This window comes from Neophocaena asiaeorientalis, unplaced genomic scaffold (assembly GCF_003031525.2).
Source record: "Neophocaena asiaeorientalis asiaeorientalis breed wild unplaced genomic scaffold, Neophocaena_asiaeorientalis_V1.1 scaffold143, whole genome shotgun sequence".
Classification (NCBI taxonomy): Eukaryota; Metazoa; Chordata; class Mammalia; order Artiodactyla; family Phocoenidae; genus Neophocaena; species Neophocaena asiaeorientalis.
In genome coordinates this window covers 3,972,706-3,997,235 of record NW_020175536.1, presented here as the reverse complement: position 1 = coordinate 3,997,235, position 24,530 = coordinate 3,972,706, and the positions used below count along the sequence as shown (strand labels likewise).

General features: G+C 43.3%; 1 protein-coding gene across 2 annotated transcripts in view; it reads left to right on the top strand.

Annotated features, from left to right (window-relative positions):
- The window catches only part of FAT3 (FAT atypical cadherin 3), a 552,420-nt gene that overhangs the window by 446,606 nt on the left and 81,284 nt on the right, over positions 1-24,530 (top strand). For both annotated transcript variants that reach the window (XM_024731307.1, XM_024731305.1), the window contains exons 9-12: positions 3,435-7,508; positions 11,811-12,007; positions 13,026-13,179; positions 15,468-15,701. In XM_024731307.1, coding sequence (XP_024587075.1) covers positions 3,435-7,508; positions 11,811-12,007; positions 13,026-13,179; positions 15,468-15,701 — 4,659 coding nt within the window. The remainder of the gene's footprint in view (positions 1-3,434; positions 7,509-11,810; positions 12,008-13,025; positions 13,180-15,467; positions 15,702-24,530) is intronic.

Genomic DNA, 24,530 nt, shown 5'->3' with positions numbered 1-24,530 from the left:
TATACATTGTTTCATGACATTGTAATCATTTTGATATAGGGTTTTATTTCTACTTTTCTTAACATCTTCTAAGCATTTATCTGCGTGTGTTCTTGCTTTTTATATTTGTCATGAAGGCTACTACATATACTCCTCTCAGATAGCCAGACATTTTGAAACCAATTTGGAGGTTCTCAGAGTAATTTAAGAGTAATTTACCATAAAGCTGAAAATTCTGCCTCGCTTATCTTTCAGCTTCCACAGACTATAGCCGGGTGCTGAACATAGAGAAAGGACTCAGTCATTTCTTCAACAGTTGGCTAAAACTAGAGAGAAAAGTTATTTCCTTAAAACATCTTTTATATAGAAAAGTCGAGCTTCCAGAAAACCCACAGGAATGCTTGGTATCTCAAAAAGTATCCTTTGATTGGATGTGTAAAAAGCTAATGAGAATTACAGGACAGAGAGACCTACACTTGACCTGGACTGGTTTTAGTTAAGTCAAGTTTCTTCACGGATCATGGTAGGATACAAGCAGATCCCAGATAGTTCAGGACTTTGAATCAAATAACAAGAGGTTGGTGTAAAGTATATGTTTTATTTAAGTGCTCTCAAAAACCTCAGAGAAGCAAGATTTTACTCTGTTTACTGGTGGGCCATACATTTCCTATCCCCTGTCTGGCCTAAAGCAACTACTGAACCTTTTCATTTTGGCCCGAAAGACTGAGGTGGAATTCAAGTGCAGAACTTCGAGTCTTATATTTAGTTCAGGTTTGATGTTTGGTGCCAACAGTGGTTCATGGGTGGCTCAGAGACAGGGCAGTACAGGAGAGACCAGGACTAAGAAAGTGTTGAGTTAGGATGGGGACATATTGGACCCCAAGATATATACAGATAGAGACTTAAACATCTTTTTTGATCTACCTCTCTCAATCATTCAACAAATATTTATTGAGCACCTTTTATTTGTGCCAGGCACTGTGCTTTATACCAGATTAATAATGATAAGTAAGGTCAGCACAGCTTTTGCCCCGTTGCCAAAAGTCTATAAGAAGTCATAGATTCCAAGAAAGCAAGCAGAGATTAGCTTCCAAAGATTTAAGTACAGAAGAAGAGAATAAGCAGGAAGTGGATTCTAAGAAAATGGGGCAGTACATTGGAGAGGGAAAGAGGCAAAGAGCCCATTTGGACCTGACGTATGAGCACAGCATCCTGGAAGCGGGTAACAAGCAGGTCAGCAGCCATGGAACAGCAGGGTGGGGAAGCTCTACTCAAGGTCGGAAGCTGGCCTTCCTTCATCCCTGCCATATATATCTTGCTGTGTATGCACGAGCCTGGAGTAAGAAAGGACTCACCTCGAAACTCCACATGGGACACCATAATGAGGATGTGGCATTCATCATTCAGGGTTGCATGTGTTGCCACTGCTGGAAGATGACCATTACTCAGGTATCTCTATATTTTCCTCCCCTGAGATGCTAAAGTGAAATGATTCCTGCCTCCTTGTGAGGGTCTGTGAATCGAATATTGGAATCACACGTAATTCCACGGTGCTATTTATTGAAAATTTGCAAGTTTGTTCATGAGTTCATTGACCTTCTTGTTGTCACCACAAAATGGTCATGTTCAGGTGGCAAAGTAAAAAATCATGCTGACGTCAAAGATAATTTTGTTTAATATTCATATTTGGGGTCTAGAATCAAATTCTTTATCTCTTTGTTGGACTTGCTCCCTCTTGAGAAATAAGCAAGCATCTTATAGAAATAGATTTTATACAAACATGACATTTTTGTTTTCAGACATGGAAAAGTTTAAGTAATAAGTATGTAGTAAGAAGTGTGCAAATAGCTGTATGTGTTGTATATTTCAAACACATTATCTAACTGCGCTCTCAATCCTGGAGCCTATCTTAATGATACGACATTTAAACTCTCTGTATGTTGCCATACTATAGCACTTCAAAAAGAAAGAAAAATTCAGATATAATTGAATAACCAAACTTTTAACTTGTGATGTAAAAAAATCTGGGCACACAAGCATGTATTCTTTGAGAAGCATGGGAAAGCCTCATGAGAGAAGCAAAAAGTAACATCGTGAAGGATGCTGCTTCCCACTGTTCACTACCTGTGAGACACATTCTTTACATTCTTCAAGTTTTGTGTTCCCCATTCTCTCCTCCTCTTTTCCACAGTGTCATGGTTCACAGCCCTTCCCATTTCAGGTTTGTCCAAGTGGGGTGCCAGTTTCTTAGTTTCATAAGGATTATGCTCAAGTTCTTGGTTTCTGTGCTGCTTCAGATTTTTAACACTTTCTTATTTCATCAGAAACGTCTCAAATATTGAGCAAATAGAATGGTTACAGATGGAACCATTATACATTTTGTGTCTACTTTTATGTCTGTGTGTGCATATGATGTGTGCGTTGGGGTGTAGGGAAGTGAAGAATAGAAGGAGAGTCAGAAAAAATTCTCACAGCTTACAAAGCAAATGGTGACTTGAGAAGAATTCTCCATACCTGAACAAACCCCCGTCACCAAGCAGTGTTTGGGATGAAGTTGGTTTTGATGATATGTATGAAACTATACCAACTCCACATAGCAAAGCTTACCTTTGGGAGAGTCTTAAACCGAATGACTATATGATAATGTTCTGAAGCGATTCCTACAACCCTCTTCCTTTTTAATTTTTTTAAAATTTATTTATTTATTTTTGGCTGCGTTGGGTCTTCGTTGCTGCGTGTGGGCTTTGTCTAGTTGTGGCGAGCGGGGGTTACTCTTTGTTGCGGTGCGCGGGCTTCTCACTGCAGTGTCTTCTCTTGTTGCAGAGCATGGGCTCTAAGTGCATCAGCTTCAGTAGTTGTGGCACGTGGGCTCAGTAGTTGTGGCTTGCGGGCTCTAGAGCGCAGGCTCAGTAGTTGTGGCGCCTGGGCTTAGTTGCTCCGCAGCATGTGGGATCTTCCCGGACCAGGGATTGAACCTGTATCCCCTGCATTGGCAGGCGGATTCTTAACCATCGCACCACCAGGGAAATCCCTACCACCCTCTTTCTTATAATGTAGAACACAGAATTATGGCACTGGTTTCAGGATAAATGCCTTTTTATCAGTGTCATTGGCATGTGCCAGCCCAGTCTGGAAATAAGAAAATCCTAAGCAGGAAAGTCTTTCCTACAAACTCTCCTATTTCCCAGTTTGAATGTACACAGAGCTGTGTCGTTGTTCTTGTTAACCTGAATTAAGAAGATACTGATCTGAAATTCACAATTTACTGGAAAGCTCATTTCAGTTGCTTTTGAATACCCCTAAAAGGGAAGTCTCTCGTTTTATTTCAGAATGAGGAGGAGTGAAAATGAATAATTGCTGTTTGCCATGTTGTGTAAAGTAGCCTTAAGATGAAGAGTTAATCTTCAGAAAATGACCCACTTGAACTCATTTCCCTGTTGATTTTTCTATTGCAGGGAACACTGGGAACACATTTAAGATAGAACCAGTCCTGGGCATCATCACTGTTTCTAAAGAGCCAGACATGACAACAATGGGTCAGTTTGTCCTGTCAGTCAAAGTCACGGATCAGGGTTCCCCGCCGATGTCTGCCACCGCGATTGTGCGAATTTCTGTCACCATGTCTGATAATTCTCACCCCAAGTTCACTCACAAAGACTACCAAGCAGAAGTACATGAAAATGTTGATATTGGAACATCAGTCATTCTAATCTCTGCCATCAGTCAATCCACCCTCATTTATGAAGTCAAAGATGGAAACGTTGATGGGGTTTTCACCATAAATCCCTATTCTGGAGTCATCACCACACGCAAGGCACTGGATTATGAGCATACCTCCTCTTATCAACTCATTGTCCAGGCCACGAACATGGCAGGAATGGCTTCCAACATCACAGTCAATATTCAGGTTGTTGATGAAAATGATAATGCGCCAGTTTTTCTCTTTTCTCAGTATTCGGGTAGCCTAAGCGAGGCAGCCCCCATCAATAGCATCGTCAGGAGCTTGCACAACAGCCCGCTGGTGATTCGAGCCACCGATGCCGACAGCAATCGGAATGCTCTGCTTGTGTATCAGATTGTTGAGTCCACGGCCAAGAAGTTCTTCACAGTGGACTCCAGCACAGGTGCGATCAGAACAATCGCGAACCTGGACCATGAAACCATCGCCCATTTCCATTTTCATGTGCACGTGAGAGACAGTGGTAGCCCCCAGCTGACGGCAGAGAGTCCCGTTGAAGTCAACATAGAAGTGACAGATGTGAATGACAACCCACCTGTGTTCACTCAGGCTGTGTTTGAGACTGTCTTACTCCTACCTACCTATGTCGGAGTGGAGGTTCTGAAAGTTAGTGCCACGGATCCTGACTCCGAGGTGCCCCCAGAACTGACGTACAGCCTAATGGAAGGTAGCTTGGATCATTTTTTAATTGACTCAAATAGTGGAGTGCTCACTATTAAAAACAACAACCTCTCCAAAGATCACTACATGCTGATAGTTAAGGTGTCTGATGGGAAGTTCTATAGTACTTCCATGGTCACCATCTTGGTTAAAGAAGCCATGGACAGTGGCCTCCACTTTACACAAAGCTTTTACTCCACCTCCATCTCAGAGAACAACACGAACATAACCAAAGTTGCTATTGTCAATGCAGTGGGAAATCGCCTTAATGAGCCCTTAAAATACAGCATCTTAAACCCAGGAAATAAGTTCAAGATAAAATCTACCTCAGGGGTCATTCAGACCGCCGGAGTCCCATTTGACCGTGAAGAACAAGAGTTATATGAGCTGGTTGTGGAAGCCAGCCGAGAGCTAGACCATCTGCGGGTGGCAAGGGTGGTGGTCAGGGTTAACATCGAAGACATAAATGACAATTCTCCAGTCTTTGTGGGCCTCCCTTACTATGCTGCTGTGCAAGTTGATGCTGAGCCTGGCACCCTGATTTACCGAGTGACAGCCATTGACAAAGACAAAGGTGCAAATGGAGAAGTGACCTACCTCTTACAGGATGACTATGGCCACTTTGAAATTAACCCTAATTCAGGGAAAGTTGTTTTAAAAGAAGCTTTCAACTCCGACTTGTCCAACATTGAGTATGGAGTCACCATCCTAGCCAAAGATGGTGGAGAACCCTCTTTGTCCACATCCGTGGAACTTCCCATCACTATTGTCAACAAAGCAATGCCTGTGTTTGATAAGCCTTTTTATACAGCATCCATCAACGAAGACATCAGCGTCAACACCCCCATTCTAAGCATCAACGCCACCAGCCCAGAAGGCCAAGCCATCATATACATCATTATTGATGGGGATCTTTATAAACAATTTAACATTGACTTTGACACTGGGGTCCTGAAAGTCGTTAGCCCTTTGGATTATGAAATTACATCTGTTTACAAGTTGACAGTAAGAGCCAGTGATGCCCTCACTGGGGCCAGGGCTGAAGTCACCGTTGACTTGCTACTTGATGATGTAAATGACAACCCCCCTATTTTTGATCAACCCACGTACAATACAACATTATCAGAAGGTTCTCTCATTGGGACACCTGTTTTACAAGTTGTCTCTACGGATGCAGACTCAGAAAACAATAAAATGGTCCATTATCAGATTGTCCAGGATACTTACAACAGCACAGATTATTTTCACATAGACAGCGCAAGTGGCTTAATCCTGACAGCGCGGATGCTGGACCATGAGTTAGTGCAGCACTGCACTTTGAAAGTCAGAGCCACAGATAATGGCTTCCCATCACTGAGCAGCGAGGTCCTGGTTCATATCTACATCTCGGACGTAAATGACAACCCTCCAGTCTTTAATCAGCTCATTTATGAGTCATATGTGAGTGAATTAGCCCCCCGGGGCCATTTTGTAACTTGTGTGCAAGCCTCCGATGCAGACAGCTCTGATTTTCACAGGTTGGAATACAGCATTTTATCTGGGAATGACCGGACAAGCTTTCTGATGGACAGCAAGAGTGGCGTCATCACGCTCTCCAACCACCGGAAGCAACGGATGGAGCCTCTGTACAGTCTCAACGTGTCCGTCTCTGATGGACTGTTCACTAGCACTGCCCAGGTGCATATCAGGGTCCTCGGGGCCAACCTGTACAGCCCTGCCTTTTCTCAAAGCACCTACGTAGCTGAGGTGAGAGAGAACACGGCCGCTGGGACAAAGGTGATTCACGTTCGAGCCACGGATGGGGATCCAGGGACGTATGGGCAGGTCAGCTACGCCATCATCAATGACTTTGCCAAGGATCGATTCCTCATAGATGGCAATGGACAGGTCATCACAACAGAAAGGCTCGACCGGGAAAACCCTCTGGAAGGAGACATCAGTATTTTTCTGAGGGCCCTTGATGGCGGAGGGAGAACAACTTTCTGCACCGTGAGGGTGATTGTGGTGGATGAAAATGACAACGCCCCCCAGTTCACGACGGTGGAATACAGAGCCAGCGTCAGGGCAGATGTCGGACGGGGTCACCTGGTCACTCAGGTTCAAGCCATGGATCCAGACGATGGAGCGAATGCAAGGATTACTTATTCCCTCTATAGCGAGGCCTCGGTCTCGGTGGCTGACCTCCTGGAAATCGATCCTGACAATGGCTGGATGGTCACAAAGGGCCATTTTAACCAGCTGAAAAACACAGTGCTGTCCTTCTTTGTCAAAGCAGTGGATGGGGGCATTCCGGTGAAGCACTCCCTCATCCCCGTCTACATCCACGTCTTACCCCCTGAAACATTCTTGCCGTCCTTCACCCAGTCTCAGTATTCCTTCACCATTTCAGAAGATACAGCCATTGGGAGCACGGTGGACACCCTGAGGATTTTGCCCACTCAGAAAGTCAAGTTCAGCACAGTTAATGGGGAGCGGCTGGAAAATAACAAGGGAGCTGTCTTCATCATAGAACAGGAAACAGGCACGATCAAGCTGGACAAACGTCTTGACCATGAGATCAGCCCAGCTTTCCACTTCAAAGTAGCAGCCACTATACCCCTGGACAAGGTAGACCTTGTGTTCACGGTGGATGTAGACATCAAGGTATTGGATATGAATGACAACAAGCCAGTCTTTGAAACTTCAAGCTATGAGACGATCATCATGGAAGGGATGCCTGTGGGCACCAAACTCACGCAGGTGAGAGCCATCGATATGGACTGGGGAGCCAATGGGCAGGTCACCTACTCCCTCCACTCAGATTCCCAACCTGAAAAGGTGATGCAAGCGTTCAACATTGACAGCAACACAGGCTGGATCAGTACCTTGAGAGACCTGGATCACGAGACAGACCCCACGTTCACCTTCTCCGTGGTGGCCTCCGACCTCGGGGAGGCCTTCTCTCTTTCTTCCACAGCATTGGTCTCTGTCAGGGTGACGGATATAAATGACAACGCTCCGGTCTTTGCCCACGAGGTGTACCGAGGGAACGTGAAGGAGAGCGACCCTCCGGGCGAGGTGGTAGCTGTCCTCAGCACATGGGACAGAGACTCTTCTGACATCAATCGACAAGTGAGCTATCATATTACAGGTAAATCTGTCACCCTTGGTTTTCACTATGTGCTCTGCTTTCTAAAGAAAGATGGAAGGTGGCAGAGGGGTAAGAGTAGGAGAGAAGAAGGAAGATGAGATGAGGGTTTGAGAAGTTATCTTACCTCTCTGAGGCTGAGGAAAATATCTGAGTAGCGTCAGTTTTTTAGTTGTTACTAACTCAGCCTTAGTTTGGAGTTCATTGTTTTGCCTATGACAGATTACCCAGATTGGTACCCAGTCCTTGAGTCAATTTTTATCATTTAAAAAAGAGTCCAGCCAAATATCTCAGTGGAAGAAATGAAAATAACAGCTCTTTTTGATTGGGGGCAGGGGAATGCATGTTTATTTTAAGTATATGCCTTTCTCCTACTTTTTGTAGCAGTAAGAAAAATAAATAGCAAGTCTTTCCTGGTAGTAAAAACTCAGATGCGTGCACGCACACAGCACACACATATACAAATCAAAGGGCATGGTTTGACCTTTTGCTGAAAAATGTTAACTTATAACTCCAAGTCAATGGGTATGTCTTCTGACATCACAATTTTCTTGGATCCCTCTTCTGTCTTTCCAGATAGTAAATAGCAGTTCAATAGGAAAGCCAAGGTAGACAAATGAGGTCACCCAGAGCGCACAAAAAGCATCACCATTACTCCAAGGGGCAGAGGATCTCATGTCAGAGTGAAGAAGAGGTGTCACTGATCAGGAAGAGCTTTCTGGGGGTGACTGGCCTTAAACTGCAAAGAGGAGAGGGTTGGTGGTATGGGAGCAGTCTTCCTAAAAACTATTTGGGGGTTTTAAAGCTAATATTTTGATGCCATGACATTCAAAGGCAGAACATAAGCAAAGTGCCAAAAGATTTTAAAGAATCCATCCGTACTTGTAGTCAGGTGGCCTCCCTTTAGAAAAACTGCATTATTCAAAGTGAAAAATGAATTAATTAGAGTGCCCTCAGGGCACAGAATCTGCTTAAGTATGTTAGTGGGAAAGTTAATTAATCACTGCAGAATAAGATCCACAGAAGAGCATATGTGTCATTGCTCGGGACCACCACACCTCCCCTCCACAGCGCTACTCTTTTTCTTTATGGAACTGTTTTCTTGGTGCTGTTTTCTGTTTAAAGGTCTTAATGCATTTGTGCTTTGTCTGATACCGTTCATTTGGGGGTTTTTTTTTTCATTGAAATGTATATTTCTGCAGTAAAGACATGAGTGATAGTGGTAAGGAAAGAAAGGTGAGTAAAGCAACAACTTTGATTCATTTGCATTCAGTTTCAGACAAAAAGCTTCTTAGGCATTCTTTTTTTTTTAAGTTTTTTAAAAGTTTTTATTTATTTTTGGCTGCGCACGGGCTTTCTCTAGTTGTGGCGAGTGGGGGCTACTCTTCATTGCAGGGTGCGCGCTTCTCATTGCGGTGGCTTCTCTTGTTGTGGAGCACGGGCTCTAGGCATACAGGCTCCAGAAGTTGTGGCTCGCGGGCTCTAGAGCGCAGGCTCAGTAGTTGTGGCGCGCAGGCTTAGTTTCCGCGGCATGTGGGATCTTCCCGGACCAGGGCTCGAACCCGTGTTCCCTGCATTGGCAGGCAAATTCTTAACCACTGCGCCACCAGGGAAGCCCTTCTTAGGCATTCTGAGGATAATTTTCTATTTGGAAGAATGTTTAAATACTCAGCTTCAATTATTTACACATCGTCTGTGAATTCTCAGTGGTTGGTTTAAGGGACCATCCCACTAACTTTTACCAAAGTAATGAGAACAGAGTAGCTTCAAGCTACTGCTACTATTAGCCGTGCCAACCACCAACGGATTTTTATTAGATTTAACTTTTGCCCTTGATGTCACACAACTTGGCCGCCACTGATGAACAAAGGACGATTAATCATTTTATTTCGCAAAAGAGCAGTGTGGGCCTGCACCAGAAGCATTTAATAGGGAGGTTACATTTGTGCATGCTGAAATCTTATTCAACTGAAGTAAAATTGCATCGTAGCCCGTGGTAGAGGAAAGTGATTTTCCAGGGAGGACCCCGTGCCTCACCAGAGCACGTTTCTCAGCCTCAGCATTATTTGCGTTGAGGGCTGGATAAGTCTCTGTTGTGACATTGTAGGATGATTACCAGCACCTCTGGTTTCTATCCACTAGATTCCAGTAGCACCACCACCAGCATCACCCCTGATGTGACATTCAGAAATGTCTCCAGAGGCTGACAAATGTCCCGGGGGTTTGCGCACAGCCACTGTCAGTTGAGTTGAGAACCACTGTCCTAGAGGAATGTGCAGCCCTCACCTTCTCTGCACTGTCTGCCCAGTACGGTCCATTTCTCCTGTCATTGTTTTGCCAAAGTTTGGCCTCTGTGCACCGGTGCCAGATTAAATCTTGGAGACAAGAGTTTGGGGTGAAGTAGAAAGAAATCTGTGCAGCCCTCACCTTCTCTGCACTGTCTGCCCAGTACGGTCCATTTCTCCTGTCATTGTTTTGCCAAAGTTTGGCCTCTGTGCACCGGTGCCAGATTAAATCTTGGAGACAGAGTTTGGGGTGAAGTAGAAAGAAATCGCTTTACTGCTTTGCCAGGCAAAGGGGGCCACAGCGGGCTAATACCCTCAAGACTGTGTGTCCCACCCTGGAGAGGGTACTGAAGAGTCGTCTAGTGTTCAAGGAGCAGGGCATGATCAGCTCACAGACATTCTGATTGGCTGGTAGTGAGGTAATGGGGAGTCAGCTTCATCAACCTGCTGGTTCCAACTGGTCTGGGGTCTACGTGCTTGTGGGCAGCACACGGTTAACTTCTTCTACCTGGTGGAGGATTCAGTATCTGCAAAACAGCTCAAAGGACATGGCTCAGAATATTACCTATAGCCCTTGAGAAGAATAAAGGCCTTGACTTGGTTTAATGGCTAAAGTATTATTATTTTGTCTTGGTTGACTGTTTTCCTTTCTTTCTGCATTTTCTCACTTCTCTGATTGAATTTATTCTTTGATTAAAGTTTTCCTACAGACAAAAAGCAGGTGGAGGTCTATTGTAGGAAGGCCTCACAGGGTCCTGCTTGGTTACAGTTGTTCCACACTGCTGAGCCCCTGGATGCCCGTCCCCCACCCCCCCGCCCCGCCTCCCATGCCTTATATCCAGAGTACAGTCTGACGCTCCCACTACTTCTCACTCAGTCCCTCCGGCAGGACCGTGGGTTTGCCCTCTGTTCTTTTAAAGATTCATTGTAAGAAGATGAGATGGCTCCACTTTTTCAGTGAAGCAGCAGCCAGCAGGCTTTCCTTATTTATTTGTTTATCGTCAGTCTTTCCCATCAGAAAGTGAGCTCCACCACGAGAGCAGGGATTTTGGTCACTTTTGTCCACCGCTGTGGACAGCCCCACTGCCTTGCACAGTGCCTGGCCCAGAGCAGGTGACAAATACGTGGGAATGCTCAAACAAACGAGACAGCGATGACCTAACTGGATTCCGGACTTCTCGCCAGTTGTCTCGTCCAGTCTTCCTCCGTGTTTGAAGTGACATTATCTCCCCCTTCAGGTTTGGAAGGTCAAGGTGGTTTTCTTCTTCCTTCCTCCAAGCTGCTTTTGTCTCCCTGTAATTCAGTGATGTGGGAAAGTCATATTGCTGGGACTACATTCATTGTTTCAGCCTCATCAAGAGCGGTTCCACTCTAGCTTTTCTACGTTTCTTCCATTTTCACCAGCTTCACTGTGTTAAATTTGATCTAATTGCAGTGCTTATCTCTGAACAGCTCCTTCAATGACCCTGCCTTGGGGCTATTTAATCCTAATGGGTCTTCCTCTGTCACACAAACTTTTCTTCCCCAAACTTCAGTCCTTATAAGAAGAGCTGCTGTATGATAAAGGCTTCATTAAGATCCCTTAATAGAACTGACTGCCTTTCCTTGACTGCATAATCAACGGCTAATGAAATTGTCTTGGTAACAAGAGCTATAGTGTATTACATCCTCTCTTGAGACGAAGTGGAAAGACAGTTGTATCAGCCCGATAAGAAGACTGATTTTTCACAGTTTGAATTTGATTGTCCTTAAGGGGAGCTAAGCAAGAGATCATCTCCCGCTTCTCTAAGTGCATTTTCTTCTCTTGGAAAGTTACTGTTTTACTTTCCACACAAGCCAAGCATATAAATATCATGCTTTGTTGCAGGAGAGTCAAAAGGAAGTGAGTGTCAATTGTTTTTCAGCATCGTAAACGAGGCAGTTTGAGAGGCACCTGGATGACCCCCGCACAGGCCTCTTGCTGTAGGTGGAGATCAAAGCTTTTCATTTCACATCTTCAAAAACTCTTTTTTCACCACAGGAGGGAACCCCCGAGGAAGGTTTGCTCTGGGCCTGGTGCAGAGCGAATGGAAGGTCTACGTGAAGAGACCTCTAGATAGAGAAGAACAAGACATTTACTTCCTCAATATCACTGCCACTGATGGGCTCTTTGTCACTCAGGCCATGGTAGAAGTGACTGTCAGTGATGTGAATGACAACAGCCCAGTGTGTGATCAGGTGAGATTTGCGGCTGTGTCGCATATATCACTGCTTTTTACTCTGCTTATTTAAATTAAGTCAAAACCCATTTCACTTTTCTCCTTAAGGCCAGGCTGCTTTCTCATCTTATCTCCTTAATTAACGAGCTCCAAATGGTTATAAGAGGGTAAGAGGCGGACTCTAGGATGAAATATTATAAACATGAAAAGAGTATAGTTAGCACGATCAGTACCTAATTCTGCCCACCAAAAAAATCAAACAAACAGAAAAATAAAACCAGGAGTCTCAAAATTAAATAATTTTTAAGGACTCATAAAGGACACTATGAATTTTTCTTTCTGAATCACCTATTTCATGAAAGAAGAATGGACCACTCAGAAGTATGAATTACTTTTTTCGTATAAGGTTACACAGCTGGTTGGTAGCAACGTTGGTAATGAAGCTGGGTCTCCAGACCCCTTATGAAGTGGCCTTTCCACCACAGTTCAAAGCGTGACAGCGAATGCAAGGTGCCAGTAATTGATTTTATTTCCTTTCTTACCAAAGTTAAATCACCCTTCATTTACCTTTTCCTTACATGTGGATTGAGAGACAGTATTGGTGCTCTTTAGCTCAGAAAAGTGTTGCAAATGGATTTAGTCTCTCATACTAATGCCAGATGTTAGTAGTGGCTCTTTAAAGAGTTGAAGGGTCCCAAGGACTGAGAGGGGCGTGATCAATATGTGATGTGGGTCATGGTTCCACAGGGGTGGGGATTTTTGTCTCTTTTCTTCTCCGTTGTACTTCTAGCATCTCAGTGGTACCTAGCACATAGTAGGTGCCCAATCAGTAGTTGTTGATGATGAGCATGGGAGGCGCAGAGCAAGAGGTATTCTCTGTTTCATCATATGGTATAAGATGATTCTGTGGTAAAGGAAAAACATAGCTGAAGATAAATTACGCGAATGCATTTTTAAAGAAATCATTTATAATGCTAAATAGGACAATTGCCCCACAAATACCAATGATTCAATTACTTTTCTTTACCTTTGCCTAGGTTGCATATACAGCATTATTTCCCGAAGACATTCCGTCAAACAAAATCATCCTGAAGGTCAGTGCCAAGGATGCTGATATTGGATCCAATGGAGATATACGATACTCACTCTATGGATCTGGAAACAATGAATTTTTTCTAGATCCACAAAGTGGTAAGGCGAAATTTATTCTTTGGGTAAATGCCATTGTTAATCCCCGAGAGAAGTTAAACTCTCACGTGGTCTTATCACTAGGGGGTAGTTAGTATACAAGAGCCTTGATATGATGCCCTGCTATCTTGGACTCTTAAGAAATACCAGTAGCACGTGGTGTTTGGAGGACAGAAACCTCACGTGGCCTATAAAACTTGCCCTGACTTTACCTGCATTTAGCGGCACCAAGTAATCGGATGTGTCTGTTTGCTTCTCCTCTTTCTCATATCCATGAGTTAAAGCAGCTGACCTATAAATAGTATAAATAGAATTCTATCACAAATGCAAGTTTCCATGCACACCAGACAGCAGTACATAGTAAGGAGAGTTTTGCCCTGTTGAAATCCCTTTTGGGTCCCTATGCTTATTAACATACTTGTCTGGTTTTTATTCAACATTCCTGTCTAGTTTCTCCAAAGCTATGAGTCCTCAGACTTGCTTACATATTGAGGTAAAATTTATAAGGTGAAAGGTTATGTACCCTAAAGGCAGATGCCCGCATTGAAGGCCATAGATAATGGAAAAGGCATTTTCTATGGAGGTGAATTATCTCAGTGTTGTGTATTGGATGGCCCATCCATTGACAATTTTTCAATGAAGTGTAAAGATTGAATAATTTGCATATTTCCAGTGTTGTGTTCATCAGAATGAACAACAACTAATTTCTGAGTCTCCAGAAGGTATTAGTTCCTCCCTAGCTCTCTCCCACGTCTGGTGCATCTTACTGGGAAGGGCTTAGCTACATAACAATATGCTACTTGGCTAAAGAGGCCTGGCAATTTTTTATTGAATAGGTAACATTTATTAACTACTAGACCTAAAAGTACTTTATGGGATATTTGTGTTCGATTCCAAGATGAACCAAACAAAGCATCCCCAAGGGATATTGTAACCCAGTGGAGAAGACAGAGCTGTAAGTCAATACTAATAATGACAGAAGTAACAACAATAATAGTGAAAGACAGAATGAGTGCCCGGGAGAGATATCAGGAGAGATATATCTGGGCACAGAGGAAGAAGTAGCTAATATTCTGATACGAGGGAAGGAGAAACTTTTAAAGCAGAGCTGGCATTTGAAATGAGCCAGGATTCTAGGAGCTAAAGGAGGACACTGCCGGTCACGGGGGCAGCGTGGGCAGAGAGCACGGCACATCCAGGGAAAGCTGTGTACAACATTGTCACTGGTCAGAGGAGCCACAGAATGGCTCGTGAGACAAGTGGTGGAAAAACAACTTTAGGTCAGATTTTGGAGGGTCTTGAATGCCCAACTGAAAAACCCCTGGGTGTTTTGGAGAAGGGGAGAATGATCCAGGCTAGATTTGAGAACTGGCTGCAGTCAGGAAGCCATAGGAGGCACAGCTTTATAAGTATAGATGGCTTCGTCCCAGTGACTTCTACTGATTTTGTTAAGAGTACATAATAATATTTCATGAGTCCTACTTTTCACCAAACAGTATTTATTCAGCTCTGTCGTGCTTATTGCCATCATCCATTGAAATTTAGGTAGCAAGAATAACAAAATCCCCACAGGGGCTGACACTCAGGACCAGTACAGCTATCTGAGTGATGAAAATACAGACATAACCTCCCACCATGTTGGTTGCCAAAGAGCTGCTGCTTTAAGCTTCTCAGATAACCCCCCACTGGAATCCTCCCCCAACAGCCACAGGCCCTACCACTGTCCAGCAAGTGGGGTGCGCCTGGCACAGCTGGACTCCTTCATGACCTCTTTCTGCTAAAGCCAGCCTGTTTTGACTGTTTTTCTCTAAAAGATGGGGTAAAAAAAAAAAAAGTTAAATATCTGGAAGCAGACAGACTGCCCCTTCTGAGTTTACAAATCATAGACCTGATTGACCGTTAGAGAACTAAGGATACTGGTCCATTTTTCATGCTTTTCTTCTGGAGAAAATCCAGAAACAAGGCCGATCTCCAGAGCAGTTCTTGAGGTGTTTAAAGAGGTGTGGAGCTTCTCCATGCTGCCAACAGAAGGAATCCCTGAAACAAGAGGTTTCATGGTGGGATTCATTCATCTGAAGGTCGTACAGTTGGTTTTTTGTTGCGTCCAGAATCCCATCACTTTTTCCCTGATGCTTAAAAAAATTGAACTTGCTCGATTTTTCAAAGCATGACGCACTGGAGCCAAATGTCAGCGATCCTTCCTGTACTGGGGATTCTGTATGTACAATAATTGATTCTCTGCTCTTCAAAGAGAGACAGTTTTTGAAAAGCTAGGTCATTTATTTTCACAGGTGAGTTAAAAACTTTGGCTCTGTTGGACCGGGAGAGGGTCCCTGCATACAGCCTCATCGCCAGGGCCACCGACGGGGGTGGCAGGTTCTGCCAGTCTGATGTCCATCTGATCCTGGAGGATGTGAACGATAACCCCCCAGTGTTTTCGTCCGACCACTATAACGCCTGTGTCTATGAGAACACAGCCACCAAGGCTCTGTTGACCAGAGTTCAAGCAGTAGATCCCGATGTCGGTAAGTCAGCTGCACTGATGGGATGCCTCCCTGTTTGTACATCTGACACATCTTCAGGTGCTACCTGTCCTTTAGTTTCATCAGCCCACCTTGGCCCCTTACCATGAAAACAAGTACATTAAACCACATTTCAGCTCTTCCACTGACACACTTCATATGCACAAGAGAACTCTGCAAGGCATCTTCCCGCCTCTTTCTAGGATTTGAAGAAGCGATACCATGAATTCCTTTACCTTTTAACAAAGATCTTGGGGTTTGCACTTTTTTTAACCTTTAGCATAAAAATAATAGCTTTCTTACTTGCCCATTCCTCCTGAACATAGTGAAAATGCTGTGTTGTGTGGCAGGGAGACTTCATTTCCATTTCTATAAAGAATTGCATCCCATGCTTTAGCTGAAATACGGCAATCTCGATTTATGGTGGTACCCCATAGTGCAAAGACCAATTACGAAATGTGCTGCCAGTCCAATGTGGATTTTTTTAAACTGCCGTTTTCCAGAGTATTTTGCTCATATAAACTGACATTACTAGGAGGGGTGTGGGTGTGGGCGATAAGAAGGAATTAGAATTGAAAGTTGCTAATAAAGTTTGTGTTCCAATCCACTTTACATAATGAGATGGTGAGTTAGAAAAGATTGGAGTTAATTGCTAGGTAGTCCTTCTGAGAATGCATAAGTTATTGAGGTGACTGCATGATGGAATCTAAATACGAAAGGGCATATAGACAGCCTCTTGGTTGTGCATTTTAAGAGCTGTAAATCAGGGGACTGGAGAATGATGGGGTGTGTCTGTTATGCTAAACAGGCCTTTATATAATTCAGGGTCTTATTGCTTAATTCTGAATTGAAAGAAAAATTATTGGACTAATGGAAAAGTAAATACATGATAATTAGTTGAAAACAAATGTAGAGCCCAGGGTCTCTGCATATTTCCCCTTAGAGAAATTAGTGGCTACACTATGAATTATTGTTCTTACCTCATTAGCATAATTTCTGAGGCTGAGAACCAACCCTTTAAAAATCTGCATATTGTAAAGCTTGGTAAAAAAGAAAATGATAAACAGGAAAAGACTCTTTTCATTTTGGCTGTGCCACGTGGCTTATGGGATCTTAGCTCCCCAACCAGGGATCAAACCCAGGCCCTTGGCAGTGAAAGCGCCGAGTCCTGACCACTGGACCACCAGGGAATTCCGGAAAAGACTCTTTTATTGATTTATAATTATGTAATACTTACAAATACTCTTTTTAAAATGAGGATTGGAAAACATTCTGTGGACTCTTGATAGCAGACTTTTGGGGAAAAGAGGACAGAAATCATGCAGATGAATCATTAATAATTTAAATTTGACTCTGAGAATGTGTATTTGGGCCAGAGATGAAATTTTAAGATCTAAAAATGTTTTAATTTAAACTAAAATTTCAATTTTAAAAAATTGGAGTTTTTCTACTCACCTCCTTCCTAAAGGAACTGGGTATGCTCTATGTACTAGAGATTGTACAGAACACAGAGGGAGTCTGATCAGTGCACATGATGTTTCAGACAGTGGAGGTGGGGAGAGGTTATTGACTCACAGATGTGGTTGTGCTGGAGGGTATGCAGTTAGTTAGCTCCGTCCTTCTCACTTCTTCTGAGTCAGCTCTCCGGGTTGGCAGTTGGGGAAGAAGGGTTGACCAGACTCTGGGCATTAGCAGGACAGAGATGATAAAGTCTTTCAAAGACCAAACCCAGAATAACGACCTTATCGGCACCTCCCTCTGCTATTTGCACTAATTAGCAAAAAATTAGCTTACGCTCAGAGCTTCAAACAGACACGGAATTATGAGTGCTGCTCATCTAAGATGTGTTCACCAGGCTATTGTATTCGCTTCCGGAAAACCAGAGCATAGGATACCAGATTCTGGGTCATAGTCTCAGTTTTTGTAGAATTCATTTAGCTTTAAAAAAATAAAAACTAAGACAGCCGGGAAAGAACAAATGAACACCCCTAAAAAGGCAAGCTGAGCACCTGCTATTTCCAGGCACTGTGCTGAGGAGGTGGGTGTGAAGGTCTCGGTCAGAGCCTGCAGGGGGATTCCAGAGTCAAACCCACATTCTCCAGAGTCCTGGGTGTCAGTGACTGGGGGCTCATGCCATTTTCATTAGCAGCCTGATTCCCCATTTCTCCGTCTTCTGTAAGGCAGCACAGAGGAGCGCTGAGCCACATACTGAGATGACCAGTGTGTGGAGTGGGCGAATCATCTGGTGGCCAAACTCAGCCTCTGGTCTGAAGCTGAGTTTGCACATGAATCATTAAGACTGAATCCAGCCCTCCAGTATCTTTAGTTTGGCTTACATACAGTGTTCCAAAAAGTTTGAATTAATTAATTGTCAATAAAAGTCAAGAGATATTGATTTGAATTTTCAATTTCTGGCATTTTCTAAAAACAGCACTCAGAAGACTCAGCAATTCCAGGTGCACAGTCCCACCATGGTAGGAGCCTAATAGCAGCTGCCTCCTTGATACCAGCCAGATCTCACCCTCCCAATCCCCAGCCATCTCACTTACTTATGTTACCACCTGACTTCATAGGCCCCTCTCTAAAGTGACAAGGAAATGTCTGATTTTTAAAGAACTTTTAATTTTGAAATAATCATAGGTTCACAGGAAGTTGCCCAAAACAAAAATGTACAGGAGGTGGCATGTACTTTTCACCCAACCCTTTCTCCCAATGATACCATCTTGCATAACTGTAGTACACTCAGATTTTGGCGCAGGTGCGTGTGTCTGTGTGTGGTTGTGTGTGTGTGTGGTTGTGTGTGTGGTTGTGTGTGTGTGTGTGTGGGTGTGTGTGTGTGGGTGTGGGTGTGGTTGTGTGTGGGTGTGGTTCTATGCAGTTTTATCACCTGTGAAGCTTCATGTAACCACCACACCCACCTCCTCTGCACACTTCCTTCCCAGCCTCTAACCCCTGGCAACCACTAATCTCCGTATCTATAATTTTGTTATTTCACAAATGTTATTTAAATGGAATCGTGTAGTTTGTCACCTTTTGAAAATGGCCCTTTTCACTCAGCATCATTCCTTTGAGATCCATGCAAGTGGTCTAACTGGTTTCTGACCCTAGTGAAGAACATTGGTTCCATTTGTAAAAATGACAGGGCTATTTGGTTCATGAAACTTCTTTTGTTAAGCATATTCCTTTACCTAAAGTTACAAAGGATTTCAACAGCATTTGGCTGCAGTATATACTAAGTCGCTATAAACCGCAGAAAAAAGACAAAGATCTATTAATCTGAAATCCGATTCCATTGCTTCGTAAATTCAAAATGCTTACAGTGACTTGCTAACCTTTCATATCCTGGTTTCCTAATTTTAAAAAATATTATTGCTTTTAGCCAAACAACTCTTTTCCTATGCCAGATTCATTATTCATAATGAACCAACTGCCTAGGTCAGGAATAAAATAAAAACAGAGGAAGACAAGACCATTTTAGCACCCAATTTATGAGTTCTAAGAAATAGCATGGCAACTGTCTAGATTTCAGCGTTAAATTCTTAGTTTTCCTGTAAAATGGAAACATCCTCAATCCCATGAACTAATGACATGACTTTAAGACCGAACATTTACAAAAATTTAATACTTTCAGTAAAGATTAGGAGACCTTTTGTTGCACCACATCTTTGGGGTTAATATTTTACTATTTACCGTACCTCTTAAGATAGGAATTGTGTCCAGGTTCTCAATTTTGAGGGTTTTTTAAGCTAGCAAATGGAATATGCAGAGGTGAAAATTGGAGCTAAAATCTGTGATCATTTTAGGCAAAGTGACATGGAAATAAAATGTAAACTTGCACTGGAAAATATGCCAGAGACCATGATTTATTGAGAGGCGAATGTCCAGATATTTGAGATTCAAGAGGACATATTTTTCCTCTTATGGATCAGGGACATAAAGCAAGGAAATGTTCTAATGAGCAACTCACTCCTTTCCTGTAAAATATTTCCTACAAAGTTTAGAACTTCTTTCAGGGATTTTGGAGAAACTTGGAAGCTTGTAACATTCATTACATTTATTTTCCATTCAATATAACTAATTAACGAGTAGCTACGTAGCAGGCATTCTGGAAGGAACTATACAGGGAATGTGCAGTGACAGGCCCAGGTTCTATGCAGTAGTGAAGGGCATGAATCGGCAACACATAGACCTTGAATAAAAGGCATAGCTCGCAGAATGAATGGGATTCAACAGGCGGAGGGAGAAAGGCCTTCAGAAAAACAGGAACCAGGAGGATGAAGTTGCAAAGCTGGGAAACTCTGGACCCAATTAAATAGTTGGGAGATCATCACATGGTCAAGGACAGAGAGAAGGCAGTGAGATGAGAGCAGGCATCTGGGCCTGATTGTGGTGGTTCACAAAGACCAGGAATTGTGTGCTTAAACCAATAGATAGAAAAGAACCACTGAGCACTTTGGAGAAAAGAAATTCATGAGTTCTGGGTTTGGGAAATGCTAATCTGATAGGAGCATCTAACATCGGCGTTAGGAAATCTTCTAGGAGAGTATCAAGAAAGATCACGGGGGCCAAAATTCGAGTAGTAGCTTTGGGATTTAAAAGGAAGGAGCGGGGACTTCCCTGGTGGTCCAGTGGCTAAGACTCCATGCTCCCAATGCAGGGGGCCCAGGATTGATCCCTGGTCAGGGAACTAGATCCCCCATGCCACAACTAAGAGTTCACATGCTGTAACTAAAGATCCCGCATGCTGCAATGAAGATCCTACACACGGCAACAAAGATACCGCATGCCGCAACTAAGACCCGGCACAGCCAAATTAATAAATAAAAGGAAGGAGCAGAGGAGAGAGAGATGTTATATGTGAAATCTGTCGATTTTGGTACTGACTGGACTGAAGGCACAATGGACAGGCTAGACAAGAACTCAAACTCGTGCATCAGGTGCAGGTGCTGTTTGCACAGAAATAGCTTAGGTGGCCTGAAGCAGGACCTGGTGTAGAAAGATGAAAAACTGGAGACACATTGGGAATTAAAGTACAGTCCTTCAGGAAAAAGTCAGGAATAAAGATAATAAGTTTGTTAATCATGACAGAGTAGGGAGGCTTTGCCTTTGAGCGGTTTACAGTCATAGTGGGAAACAGGCAAGCACAAAAGAACATTCAAAGAAAAATGGAATCAGTGTTATAAGAGAGTTGCATCTGTAAAAGTAGGAATTTTGCTTATTTTTAAATTTAATTTCTCTTTTATATTGGACTACAGTTGATTTACAATGTTGTGTTAGTTTCAGGTGTACAGTAAAGTGATTCAGTTATACATATACCTATATTCATTCTTTTGCAGATTTTTTCCCATAGAGGTTATGACAGAATATTGAGTAGAGTTCCCTACACTACACAGTAGGTCTTTGTTGATTATCTGTTTTATATATAGTAGTGTGTATGTGTTAATCCTAGACTCCTAATTTATCCCTCCCCCCATGTTTCCCCTTTGGAAATCATAAGTTTGTTTTCAAAGTCTGTGAGTCTGTTTCTGTTTTGTAAATAAGTTCATTTGTACCGTTCTTTTAGATTCCACATATAAGCAATATCATATTATATTTGTCTTTCTCTGTCTGACTTACTTCACTTAGTATGATAATTTCTAGGTCCATCCATGTTGCTGCTAACGACATTATTTCATTCTTATTTGTGGCTAAGTAATATTCCATTGTATATATGTACCACATCTTTTTGTCCATTCCTCTCTCAATGGACATTTAGGTTGTTTCCATGTCTTAGCTTTGTAAATAGTGCTGCAATGAACATTGGGGTGCATGTATCTTTTGGAATTATGATTTTCTCCAGAAAAAATAGGGATTTTGTAACGATTATTCAATACATGTAAAATGCTAGCACAGGTCCCTGTGGGAACATGAAAACATGAGCAATGAATTTTCAAGTGGGACAATTCAGGAAGGATTCACAAAGTGGTATTAGCATTTAAGTTGGGTTTTAAGGGTTGGGGCTTTTCAGAGACCTTCAAGATGTCGGAAGAGTAAGGCGAGGCGATCACCTTCCTTCCCACAAATACATCAGAAATACATCTACATGTAGAACAACTCCTACAGAACACCTACTGAACGCTGGCAGAAGACCTCAGACCTCCCAAAAGGCAAGAAACTCCCCACGTACCTGGGTAGGGCAAAAGAAAAAACAGACAAAAGAATAGGGACAGGACCTGCACCAGTGGGAGGGAGCTGTGAAGGAGGAATGATTTCCACACACTAGGAAGCCCCTTCACTGGTGGAGATGGGGGGTGACAGGAGGGAAGCTTCGGAGCCACGGAGGAGAGCACAGCAACAGGGATGCAGAGAGCAAAGTGGAGAGATTCCTGCACAGGGGATCGGTGCCGACCAGCACTCACCAGCCCGAGAGGCTTGTCTGCTCACCCGCTGGGACGGGTGGGGGCTGGGAGCTGAGGCTTGGGCTTCAGAGGTCAGATCCCAGGGAGACAAATGGGGTTGGCTGCATAAACACAGCCTGAAGGGGGCTAGTGTGCCACACCTAGCCAGGAGGGAGTCTGGGAAAAGGTCTGGAACTGCGGAAGAGGCAAGAGACCATTGTTTTGGGGTGCCTGAGGAGAGGGGATTCAGAGGACCACCTAAACGAGCTCCAGAGACAGGCGCAAGCCATGGCTACCAGGGCGGACACAAGAGAGGGGCATGAAATGCTAAGGCTGCTGCTGCAGCCACCAAGAAGCCTGTGTGCACGCACAGGTCACTATCCACACCTGCCCTCCCAGGAGCCTGTGCAGCCCGCCACTGCCAGGGTCCCAGGATCCAGGGACAACTTCCCCGGGAGAACACACAGCATGCCTCAGGCTGGTGGAACGTCATGCCGGCCTCTGCCGCCGCAGGCTCGCCCCTCATCCATACCCCTCCCTCCCCCTGGCCTGAGTGAGCCAGAGCCCCCAAATCGGCTGCTACTTTAATCCTGTCCTGCCTGAGCGAAGAACAGACACCCTCAAGAGACCTACACACAGAGGTGGGGCCAATCCAAACCTGAACCCCAGGAGCTGTGCGAACAAAGAAGAGAAAGGGAAATCTCTCCCAGCAGCCTCAGGAGAAGCAGATTAAATCTGCATAATCAACTTGATGTACCCTGCATCTCTGGAATACCTGTATAGACAATGAATCATCCCAAAATTGAGGTGCTGGACCTTGGGAGCAATGATATATAGATATATATATATATTTTTTTCCTTTTTCTCTTTCTGTGAGTATGTATGCGTATGCTTCCTCAAGTGATTTTGTCTGTAAACTTTGCTTTTACCATTTGTCCTAGGGTTCTGTCTGTCTGTTTACTTTTATTTTTATTTTTTTAAGTATAGTTTTTAACACTTGTCATTGGTGGATTTGTTTTTTCATTTGGTTGCACTCTTCTTTCTTTCTTTTCTTTTCTTTTATTACTTTTTAATTTTTAATATTTTCTTTTATTTTAATTACTTTCTTTTCTTTTCTTTCTTTCTTTCTTTTTTCCTCCCTTTTCTTCTGAGCCATGTGGCTGACAGGGTCTTGGTGCTCTGGCCAGGTGTCAGGCCTGTGCTTCTGAGGTCGGAGAGCCAAGTTCAGGACATTGGTCCACCAGAGACCTCCCAGCTCCACGTAATATCAAACTGTGAAAGCTCTCCCAGAGATCTCCACCTCAATGCTAAGACCCAGCTCCACTCAACCATGAGCAAGCTACAGTGCTGGACACCCCATGCCAAACAACTAGCAAGACAGGAACACAACCCCACCCATTAGCAGAGAGGTTGCCTAAAATCATAATAAGGTGACAGACACCCCAAAATACACCACTGGACGAGGTCCTGCCCACCAGAAACACAATATGCAGCCTCATCCACCAGAAAATAGGCACTACTACCCTCCACCAAGAAGCCTACACAACCCACTGAACCAACCTTAGCCACTAGGGGAAGACATCAAAAACAATGGGAACTACGAACCTGCAGCCTGTGAAAAGGAGACCCCAAACACAGTAAGTTAAGCAAAATGAGAATACAGAGAAACACACAGAAGATGAAGTAGTAAAGTAAAAACCCACCAAACCAAACAAATGAAGAGGAAATAGGCAGTCTACATGAAAAAGAATTCAGAGTAATGATACTAAAGATGATCCAAAATCTTGGAAATAGAATGGAGAAAATACAAGAAACCTTTAAAAAGGACCTAGAAGAACTAAAGAGCAAACAAACAATGGTGAATAACACAATAAATGAAATTTAAAATTTTCTAGAAGGGATCAATAGCAGGATAACTGAGGCAGAAAAAATGGAGAAATGACCTGGAAGACAAAATAGTGGAAATAACTACTGCAGAGCAGAAAAAAGAAAAAAGAATGAAGAGAATTGAGGAAGTCTCAAAGACCTCTGGGACAACATGAAACACACCAACATTTGAATTATAGGGGTCCCAGAAGAAGAGAAAAAGAAAGCGACTGAGAAAATATTTGAAGATATTATAGTCAAAAACTTCCCTAATATGGGAAAGCAAATATTCAATCAAGTTGAGAAAATGCTGAGAGTCCCATACAGGGTAAATTCAAGGTGAAACATACCAAGACACATATTAATCAAACTATCAAAAGTTAAATACAAAGAACAAATATTAAAAGCAGCAAGGGAAAAATAACATACAAGGGGATCCCCATAAGGTTCACAGCTGATCTCTCAGCAGAAACTCTGCAAGCCAGAAGGGAGTGGCAGGACATATTTAAAGTGATGAAAGCCTACAACCAAGATTACTCTACCCAGCAAGGATCTCATTCAGATTCCATGGAGAAATTAAAACCTTTAC